This window comes from Otolemur garnettii, unplaced genomic scaffold (assembly GCF_000181295.1).
Source record: "Otolemur garnettii isolate 467f Iridium unplaced genomic scaffold, OtoGar3 scaffold00010, whole genome shotgun sequence".
Classification (NCBI taxonomy): domain Eukaryota; kingdom Metazoa; phylum Chordata; class Mammalia; order Primates; family Galagidae; genus Otolemur; species Otolemur garnettii.
This window is the reverse complement of record NW_003852405.1, coordinates 2,134,302-2,145,797: the sequence shown is the minus strand read 5'-3', so window position 1 is coordinate 2,145,797 and position 11,496 is coordinate 2,134,302. Positions and strand designations below refer to the sequence as shown.

General features: G+C 40.0%; 1 protein-coding gene across 3 annotated transcripts in view; it reads right to left on the bottom strand.

Annotated features, from left to right (window-relative positions):
* The window catches only part of SORT1 (sortilin 1), a 78,148-nt gene that overhangs the window by 13,111 nt on the left and 53,541 nt on the right, over positions 1 to 11,496 (bottom strand). For all 3 annotated transcript variants that reach the window (XM_003784070.3, XM_023509875.1, XM_003784071.3), the window contains exons 9-11: positions 10,769 to 10,913; positions 9,467 to 9,622; positions 5,066 to 5,172 (exon numbers count right to left, since the gene is read on the bottom strand). In XM_003784070.3, coding sequence (XP_003784118.1) covers positions 5,066 to 5,172; positions 9,467 to 9,622; positions 10,769 to 10,913 — 408 coding nt within the window. The remainder of the gene's footprint in view (positions 1 to 5,065; positions 5,173 to 9,466; positions 9,623 to 10,768; positions 10,914 to 11,496) is intronic.

Below are 11,496 nucleotides of genomic sequence, written 5' to 3'. Positions count from 1 at the left end.
TCGCTTGAGTACAGGAGGTGGAGGTTGCTGTGAGCTTTGATGCCACGGCACTCTATCCAGGGGGACAGCTTGAGGCTCTGTCACAAAAAAAAAAAAAAAAAAAAAAGATTTGTACGTTAAAGGCCATAAAACATTGATGAAGGAAATTGAAGACAAAAATAAATGGTTAGCATATTCTATGTTCATAAATTGGAATACTTAATCTCGTTAAAATGCTCATACTACCCGAAGTGATCTATAGAGTCAATGCAATGCCTATTAAAATTCCAATGGTATTTTTTACAGAAATGGAAAATAATCCTAAAATTCATCTAGAACCACAAAAATCCTTGAACAACCAAAGCAATACTAGAACAAAAAGAACAAAGCTCTAGGCATCACATCATCTGATTTTAAAATATCCTACAAAGCTATAGTAATCAAAATAAGCCAAACATCCATAGACCAAAGGAACAGAACAAAGAGCCTATAAATAAATCTATGCATTTATGGCCAACTGATCTTTACAAAGGTGCCAAGAACACATAATGGGAAAAAGATAGCCTCTTAAATAGGTGATGCTGGGAATATTCACATGCAAAGCAATGAACTGAACCTTTACTTCATATCATACACAAAAGTTAATTCAAAATGGATTACAGACTTCAATGTAAGATCTGAAAACTAAAACTACTAGAAGAAAACATAGAGAAAAGGCTTCTTGACATTGGTCTGGGTGATGATTTTTTGGATATAACCCCCAAAGCACAGGCAACAAAATGCAAAAATAGACCAATGGAATTGCATCAAACTAAAAAGCTTCTGCAAGGTAAAGGAGGCAATCAAGAATGAAGAGAGACAATCTACGGAATGGGAGAAAATACCTGCACACCATACATCTCCACAACTCAACAGCAAGAAAACAAACTTTGCTGAGAAAAAAAAAATACCCTGGACAAAAGACCTGAATAGATATTTCTCAGAAGACAAATAGCCAATGGGTATATGAAAAAATACTCAACACCATTCATCACCAGGGAAATACAAATAAAACCCACAATAAGCTATCATCTCACATCTGTCAGAATGGCTACTATCAAAAAGACAAAAGGTAAGTATTGGTGAGGACAGGAGAAAAGGGAACCCTGTACATCCTGTAAACTGCTGGTGGGACTGTAAATTGAGATAGCCCTTATGCAAAACACTATGGAGTTTCCTAAAAATGTAAATGTTATTTGAATTGCTTATGAATGGCTGGTCTATGGCTTTTTTTTTTTTTTTAAGAGGCAAAGTCTCACTTTGTCAGTAGAGTGCCATGGTGTCACAGCTCATAGCAACCACAAACTCTTGGGCTTAAGCGATTCTCTTGCCTCCTCTTCCCAAGTAGCTGGGACTACAGGTGCCCGCCACAATGCCCCGCTATTTTTTAGAGATGAGGTCTTTCTCTTGCTCAGGCTGGTCTCAAACCTGTGAGCTCAGACAATCTACCCGCCTCAGTCTCCCAGAGTGCTAGGATTACATGCATGAGCCACCATACCCAGCCATCTATGGCTTCTTGTAGAATTTCTCAAGTCTCATAGCTTCCATGCTGACCCCTGACTAATCACCAGTTAACTAATCTTATTTCCGAGTTTATAGCCAAAGAAAATCAAATCACTATCTGAAAGAGATATCTGTACTCCTACATACTGTAGCACTACTTACAATAGCCAGATATGGAATCACCTAATTAAGTGTCCATAGATGAAGGAATGGATAAAGAAATTGTAGTATATATACATGCACAGGAATATGGCTCTATCTTAAGAAAAGAAGGATATCAAACCTGGAAGAGCCAACACAATTCTAAGAAATAAAAACAAATCTGGAAGCATCATGTTACTAGACTTCAAGTTATACTACAAGTCTACAGTGATCAAAATGGCATGGTATTGGCATAAAAAAGAGAAACACAGGTCTACAGAACAGAAGAGAGAACCTAGAGATGAAACCAGCCTCATATTGCCATCTGGTTTTCAATAAACCAAACAAAAGCAGACACTAGGGAAAAGCATTCCTATTTAATAAATGGTGCTGGGAGAACGGTTAGCCACATGTAAAGGACTGAAGCTAGACTTGTACCTCTCAATACTTGCAAAAATTCTCTCACACTGGATAAAACAGGTAAATCTAAGACATGACATGACAAAAACTCTAGAAGAAAGTGTGGGAAAAACTATTAACAATATTAGCCTGGGGAAAGATTTTATGGAGAAGATCCCACTGGCCATGTCAGCAACAAAAATAAATAAATGAGACTTGATCAAGCTTAAAAGATTCTGCACAGCTAAGGACACAATAAACAAAGCAAATACCACTCAGAATGGGATAAGATATAAGCATGTTATGAATCTGACACAGAGCTAATAACCAGAATTTACAAAGTACTCAAGCACATCAGCAAGAAAAGAGCAAACAACCCAATTAATCACCAGGTGAGAGACACAAACAGAAGTTTTTCCCTAAAATATAGACGAATGGCCAACAAACACTTGAAAAAATGCTCATTGTCCCTAGTCATAAAAGAAATGCAAATCAAAACCAACCTGAGATATCACCTAACCCCAGTGAGAATGGCCCATATCACAAAGTCCAAAGATGTGCTGCTGTGGGTGTGGAAGGAAGGGGGCACTAATGCACTGCTGGTGGGACTGCACGCTAGTACAGCCTTTTTGGAAAGAAGCATGGAGAATCCTCAAAGAACTAGTACACCTCCCACTTGATCCTGTAATCCCATTACTAGGTATCTACCTAAAAGAAAAAAAAATCATTTCATCATAAGGATGTGTGTAGTCAAATGTTTATAGCAGCTCAATTCACCTGCAAAGATGTGGAAAGAGCCTAAGTGCCCATCAATCCATGGATGGATAAACTGTGGTATACGTATACCATGGAATACTATTTAACCATGAAAAACATGGAGACTTTGCATCTTTAGTATTTACCTGGATGGAGTTGGAGAACATTATCCTTAGTAAAATATCACAAGAATGGCAAGCAAGACCCCATGTACTCAATACTAATTTGAAAGTAGTAGGTGAATAACCATATGCCCACATGAGAGAGAACCACAGTTAAATTCAAGAAGGGGAGAGAACGGGAAGAGGGAGGGGACTTAGTAAGCTCCAATGTAATGAGTACATTGAAGGGGTATACGGCACACCTCCTAGGTGAAGGACTCAGCTACAACTCCGACGTTACCTAACAAACACAAACAACATAATTTAATTGTATGCACCCTTTATATTAATCTGAAATTAAATAAGAAGGAAATCATGTCATTTGTGACAACATGGATAAGCCTGGGAGACATTAGGTTAAGTAAAATAAGCCAGGCACAGAAAGACAAATACTACATGATCTCACTTATATGTGGAATCTAAAAATGTCAAATTCACAGATGCAGAGAGTAGAATAGTGGCTGCCAAGGATCGGGGGTGGGGGTGGCGGGGTGGCGGGGTGCGGGGGTAGGTTGGAGGGGGAGGAGATGTTGGACAAAGGGTACAAAGTTTCAGTTATGCAGGAAGAATAAACTCTGGAGAGCTATGTACGACAAGTTGACGACAGTCCATAATAATGAATTATATACTTGAAATCTGCTAAGAGAATGGATTCTAAATATTCTTACCACACCAAAAAAGAAAAGATAACTGTGAGGTGATGGATATATTAATTAGCTGGATTGTGGTAACCATCTCATGGTATACACATGTATCAAAACATCACATTGTACGCTGTAAATATATACAATTTTTACTTGCCAATTATGTCTCAAGAGAGTGGGAAAAAATTCAGAAACTAGTAGAATAAAAGAGATTCCAAATGGTTGAAATGGTAAATATTATTTTACGTGTATTTTACTACAATTAAAAAAAGAGGTTCAAGCAAACTATTAATGAAATGAAAAAATGATTAATTCTAACTGGATGAGCACTTAGGATGGTTAGAATTTCCATGAATCCTAATTATTTGGGGTTGGAATACAGACACAACTCTCCTCAAGAAACCAGTGTGGGGAAAGCCACAGGATGTTTAGGCAATAGTGGGTTACAGCAAGGGGTGTGTCAGTGGTCAGTTGGCAATGACAATGGAAAAGCAGAAGACAACCCTGCAGGGGAGAAGCTCCCCCCACCAAGTTAGACCACAGACTACTCCCAGGCAAAGGGGCAGCTTGCCAAATGCAGGGAGGGAGAGGTGTAGGAAGCCTGAGCCTGCCCACCAAGGTGGAGGCTGGGAAAAGGGTAAGGCGGCAGGGACTGCCTCAATAGAACGTATGAGAATAAGAAGAGAGAAAGTATGTTGGGGTGATGCAGCACACTTTATCTTTTACTATCTGAGGTCTCAAGGCAAAACAGAGAACCCAGCTTAGTAAAACAGCCCCCGTATCAGCAGCAGGTATCCGGAAGAGAGCTCAGGGACCACTAGCATTGTCATTTTTTGAAGGACATTCTCAGCATTCCCCTAAGCTTTTCTTGAATTTTTCTTAAGAGCCAGATAAAAAGGTTGCCTGTCAAGGCCAGTCATTCCTGGCATCTGAAGTCTCCTACAGTGACACGGTTCCCAGTCTCTCCTCAGAGGTTTGCCTCTGCTTTCCTATGCACTGACCAGATCAGCACCCCTGGCTACGGGAGCCAGGCAGCAGGGAAAGAGGGCTGGATGCTCTCTCTCTTGTTCCTGCTAGCACTGCCTTGCATCGCTTATGAACAGCTGGTCTGCAGCTTCTCACAGAATTTCTGAAGTCTTACAGCTGCCACGCTGACCCTTAGCTAATCACTAGCTCTTCTGTCCATTCTGTTTTCATTCAGTTTAGTAAGACACAAATTGTTACTCCAAACAAGAAGTAATCCATAGTATTCTGACCATTCCTCACACTCCCTATTTCCCAAATTCTAAATTAGTTGTTCTCATTTCCAAACTTTCCATCTCAACCTGTGGACCAGAATCAAGTACAAAACTTCATCATTCAAAAAAGTCTGGCACTGATCAGAGCAGAACAGAAAGTCTGCTTTGCTCCAGGCACATTTGATGACAACAGGAGCAAACAAACCTCGTTTTTGTTTTTGGCTGTGGCATCGCACTCACTGCCTTCAGGTTTCCTCAGGTGCTTCCACCTTCCTCCTTGGTCAAAGGTGATCATGGTCTGGATAGAATTATCTGAGTAGGAAAAAAAGATATTAAGTTGGATACAGTGGAAGCACCTAATTAAATTCAGTTTATCAATGAGTAATGTGTAACTCTCTCCTAACTGTGACCATATAACACCATTATATCTCCAGAGTTGCACAAGCTATCACCTCACAAAGCGGCCCAAGTCTATTGGGTACACAGTGGGGGGGGGGGTATATGGCACACTTCCTGGGTGAAGAACTCAACTACAACTCAGACTTTGGACTTTACCTTACAAATGCAAATCATGGGACCTAATTGTAAGTGCTTTCATATTAACCCAAGGGGAAAAAAAACAATTGGAGAAAAAAAGAATCTCTAGGCAAAGTTCACCAACTGTTCCACAAGGAGCATTCTGTCTCGATTTGGAGAAGGTTCTGAAATAAATTCCAATGTGAGCTTAAAAAGCAAAACACTGCAAAAAACAACAAAAAAAAACCACAACAAAATGGTTCAGTGTTGGTGAGTAACTGAGCACTTTGAATATGGTATTTGAAGGATTCCCACCTGAACAGGAGCCAATTAATTCGAGAAATCATCTAGGACTGATATTCTTTTTTTTTTTTTTTTTTTGAGACAGAGCCTCAAGCTGTCCCCCTGGGTAGAGTGCTGTGGTATCACAGCTCACAGCAACCTCCAACTCCTGGGCTTAAGCGAGTCTCCTGCCTCTGTCTCTCAAGTAGCTGGGACCACAGGCGCCCGCCACAACACTCGGCTATTTTTTGGTTGCAGTGATCATTGTTGTTTGGCGGGCTGGGGCTGGATTCGGACCCGCCACCTTAGGTGTATGTGGCTGGCGCCTTAGCCACTTGAGCCACAGGCGCTGAGCCAGGACTGATATTCTTGAAAAAAGATCCCTTAAATTCTTACCCACATGAATAGGCTGATGTCCATTCTCCTTCCCTGTTTGCTTGTCTTGGAAGTAAAATCTGCCATGGCAAGATGACATCCTAATCCTTACTCAGACAATGCCATGATACCAGGTTTCTCTTAAGGACTCTCAAGATTTGAATAAATGTGCACAGCTCTGGATTAATAATTCCTAATTATTGTTTGCCCACTACCCCATATCATATCTTTTTTATACCTTTACTTTCTTTCCTTTTATTTTTAAAGATGGGTCTCACTATATTTTGCCCAGGCTGGTCTTGAACTCCTGCAATCAAATAATCCTCTCACCTCAGCCTCCTAAGTAGCTGGGACTAATGGTATGTGCCACCAAATCCACATTTTTTAATCCTATGTCTCTTTCCCATTCCCTATTTCCTTTCCTTATTTTTATTTATTTATTTTTTTTGAGATAGTCTCACTTGGTCACCCTTGGTAGAGTGCTGTCATAGCTCATAGCAACCTCAAACTTTCTGGGCTCAAGTGATCCTCTTGCCTCAGTCTCCCAAGTACCTGGGACTACAAGAGTCCAACACAATGCCCAGGCAGTTTTAGAGATGGGGTCTCGCTCTGGCTCAGGCTAGTCTCCTACTCCTGAGCTCAAGCCATCCACCCTCTTGGGTCTTCCCGAGTGCTAGGATTACAGGCTTGAGCCACTGTGCCCAGCCCCCCATTCCCTATTTTCAATGACATAAACTGTTGCAGATTTAAAATCAGAGAAAACATGGTTTTCCAAGGAAAACCAAACAAGAAAGAAAATAAAGAAAAATCCATTATTAAACAAACATTTATCGAGTGCCCACTATGTAAAAATCCTTTTAAGCCTTTGGAACTGTATCAGTGAACACATAGACAAAAAAAAAAACTTTGTGAAATATACATTCTGGTACAGTAAGAAAAACACTAGACATATTAGGCTATTCAGTAAGAAATATCCAAGTTCCTCAGGTACTAAGTTGGACATTTGATATCTCTGACATTGCACGTTGATACTTCTTGGGTTTTTTTTTTTTTATAGTAAAGGTACATCCTTATTTTTTCAAACATATGTTTTGGCTTGTGGTATGTTTTCAAAAAAATTTTAGAGCAATTTTTGTGAAATCACAGACTAGTCAAAAAATTGTTATTTTCAAATGTATTTTCATGAAACTAGTGCAGTGCGAACAGCTCAAAATAGGAACAAAGTGTTAGAGAAGGATGTGGCTAATGAGTACATAGTACACTGATGGTTTGAGAAGTTCTGTTCTAGTGATTTTAATCCTTTTTTTTTTTTAAGAGAAGGAGTCTCACTCTGTTGCTCCAGGCTAGACTGCCATGATGTCATTACAGCTCACAGCAACCTCAAACTCCTAGGCTTAAGCAATCCTCTTGCCTCCACCTCCTGAGTAGCTGGGACTATTAGGCATTTACCACGGTGCTTGGCTACTCTCTTTATTCTCTTAGTAGAGACAGAGTCTCATCTTGCTCAGGCTGGTCTCAAACTCCTCGCTCAAGCAATCCACCTGCCTTGGCCTCTCAAGAGTGCTAGAATTACAGGTGTGGCTCACCATGCCTGGCCTGATTTTAATCTTGAAAATAAGCCACATGGGTGTCCTGAGGCCAAGTGGAAGCATCTCAACCTACATGCGAATTAGCAGCAAGGTTAGACATTACTATTCTAACAATATTGGACCATTTGAAACAAATTGGCATGGTAAATAAGCTGGGTAGATGGGCTCTGCATGAATTAAATGAGTGTCAGAAGAGAAATCATCTCAAAGTTTGCCTTTCTTTGTTGTCACAACATAAAGCCAAGCCATTCTATATCATATTGTTATGTGTGATGAAAAATGGATTCTTTTTGACATTTGCAAGCATTTGGCACAATGGTTGGATAAAGATGAAGTGCCAAAACACAGTCTATAATCAAATAGTCAGCAGAAAAAGCTAATGGTGCGTTGTTTGGTGGTATTGTCCACTACAGCTTCATGAAACCTACTCCATCGATTACAGCAGACATCTACTGCAACCAAGTGGACAACACGATAAGGATGCTTGCGATTATCAGCCGAGAATGGTCAATAAAGATGGGCCAAGACAATGCTGTCCTACAAATAATGCTGCTCAAACTACAAAAGCTGGACTTGAAACCTCTCTGTCACCCACTGTATTCACCAGACCTTGCATCAACTGTCTACCACTTCTTCCAGGCTTTGGACCAATTCTTGTAAGGAAAAATATTCAATTTAAGACAAGCTTTGGAAAATGCTTTTTGCCATTTCATTGCCACTTGTTCTCCAGGATCCTTCACTGCTGGCATAGACAGGCTACTGTTAAGATGGCAAAACTGTGTCGATTAGGTGCATACCTTGATTAATTATGTATACTGCTTCTTCTTGGAGATATAATAAACTAAACTTTTGATTTGAAATGTGACATTTCATATTTAATGACCTAATAGTAAGTAAAGTACATGTTAAAAATAATTGCTATGGAAAAAACCTGTTCAGCTAAAGGCAGACTGGGAGTACATGTGTGAGAAGGGGAAAGCCCATTGGAATTTAGAATGGGATAGTCAGGGCAGGTCTGATTCAGAAAGTAACATAGCAGCACAGACTCGAAGGAGGAAAACAGTCTTTTAGCTATCTGGGAAAAGAGAGGGAACTGTCAGTGCAAATCTCTAATCCATGCATGTGTGTACCCTGTGAGTTAAGAACTGGCAGTGTGATGGGAGTAGAGCAAATCAAACAGAGAAGAGTCGCAGGTGAGTTAGGGAGGACATAGGGAGCCAGTCTCTTAGGACCTTGTAAGCAATTGCGAGGGCTTTACAAAATAAAAACAAACAGCCCCTGCCTCATAATAATAAATACATAAATAAAATAAAATAAGATAAAATAAAATTTAATACATAAATACATAAATACATTAATACATAAATACATAAAATAAATACATAAATAAAATAAAATAAGATAAAATAAAATTTAAGAGTCTTTGTACTTGAGACTAACGTATTTATCTGTATAACTGGGCCTCTGACTAAGAGCTTTGTAAAGCCATTGAGGGGAACACAGGAAGAACCTTGCAGGCTATTGCTCTATCCTCTACAAAAGGAAGACCAGAAGTAGTCTAAACTTAGGCTCCTTGCTGGAGGCCTCCACCTCCCATATAGAAGACTCCTTATAACCTAAACAACATAGACTCAAAATATTTTTCTGTCTGCTACTACTTTGTTCTCTCCCAGTTCTATTTACTCTAACTTATTTAAAATAGGGAGCTACAATTTATATGGGTAGGCGTATTGGCTAGGCAAGCAACATTCTTGTGGGGACAGGAAAATCAGATTCCCTGAAAGCCTCAAATCCTAACACACTCAGCTGAGGGAGCAGGGCAGAACAGGCACGCCGAGACTCACCTTCGGAGAGCACACTTGTTATGTAGACTCCGCGGAGGGAGGTCACATTGGTAAAGTCTGTCTCTCCGCCTGTGGTAGTGTAGAGATGTCGGTCCAAAGACTTGGAATATACAATGCCTCGATCATCGGAGGTAAAGATTGTGCCAAAGCCGGTATCTGAAATAGGCGAACAAACAAAAACACTAAGTCTTGGTAGGGAACAGAAAAACAATAGTCTAACAGTAGTCTGACTAAACCCAGTTGTCTCTCTTCATGATGAAGACTCAGCCCTGATTATTAAGCAAGGGTTGGAACCCAAGATCTTCCTGCCCATCTTTAATTCCAGTATCCAACTTAGTGCTTGGAGTATGGTAGATGCAAGGTTGCTAAATGAATTAATCAGATGCGACAAAAAAGCTCTTTTCAATTATATTTTTATGGCAGAGGCACTGTATTTAGATTCATATTTTATACATCTCTGAATCTTTGTAGTCTAGCAAAAACACTTCTCAGACTACCTGTGATGAAGGATCATTCTTTTATTTTCAATATGTCATAAAATAATGCTTTTGTAAATTATAAAAAATAAGCACTAGAAAAATGAAATGAAGAGACACAAAATATAAGCTCTATCTATATTTATCATCATACTCAGCAGACATAAAATTATTTCATCAGATGGCTAGAAGAGTTTCCCAACTCTTGCTCTCCATGGTTGTCCTTAGCTGTTAATAGAGAGTTTGCAGATCCGTACCAGTCTTCCAAAACTGTTTGTTGAGCAGCTCTCTGTTCTGTAACACTTGAGCATACTTTACATAAATTATATGAGAGTTTCAAAACAAGTGGCCTTTTAAACAGAAGCTTTATATTATCTCTAGGATGGAGTAATCTGTAGGACATTAATACATTTCTAGGGGTAAGAGGAAAAACCAATATGTAAAAAAAGAAAATTATTCAAAGTAGGGATCAAAGCTTACATCTCTGTGCATTTAAGAGTGAACCACTAAAGGCTGGGCGCGGGGCTCACGCTTGTAATCTCAGCACTTGGGAGGCCAAAGCTCATGAGTTTGGTGGGTGGGTTGCCAGAGCTCATGAGTTAGAGAGCAACCTGAGCAAGAGCAAAACACTAGTGTGTAAAATATAGGTGGGCGTTGTGGTGGGTGCCTGTAGTCCCAGCTACTTGGGAGGCTAAGGCAAAAGGATCACTTGAACCCAGGAGTTTGAGGTTGCTGTGAGCTATGATGCCATGGCACCCTATCCAGGGTGACCAAGTGAGACTTTGTCTCAAAAAAAAAAAAAAGTGAGCCACTAAAAAGCTCTTACCTCCAGGTTCGTCTACATGCATGAACACCATGTCATCATTTGCTGCCAGAATAGAATAGAACTGTTCCTGCCCCACAGAGGGGAGCTGGGCCATGCTCCATGTGTCCCCTTGATCTGTTGATACATGGATCCTTCTTGTTGTATCCTAGAACAAATGCCAATATTTTCTTTTTAATTTTCTGCCAAGATGCCATGTTCAGGGATAAGAACAGGAACATTTTACATAATTATTACCATCCATTTCCCCTCTGGGTACAACTGCTATAAATGACAGGTCATAGTGCTAATTACCAAAGCAATTTCTAATCTCTAGCTAAGTTCCAGGCAATGTACTGTTTTTTTGTTTGTTTGTTTGTTTTTTTAATTTTGGGTAAGTATGCGGGTACATACAATTAGGTTACATTATTTGTGTTTGTAAGGTAAAGTCAAAAGTCTGCACTGCAGGCTCAGGGCCCTAGAACAGTGGTTATGTCACTGGCCATATACACTGAGGCTGGTGGGTTCGAACCCAGTCTGGGCTAGCTAAATGACAATGACAAGTGCTACAAAAATATACCTGGGTATTGTGGTGGGAACCTGTAGTCCCAGCTACTTGGGAGGCAAGAGAATCTCTTAAGTCCAAGAGTTGGAGGTTGCTGTGAGCTATGACGTCACAGCACTCTACTGAGGGTAACAGTGAGGCTCTGTCTCAAAAAAAAAAAAGTCTGGCTCAGCGCCTATAGCTCAAC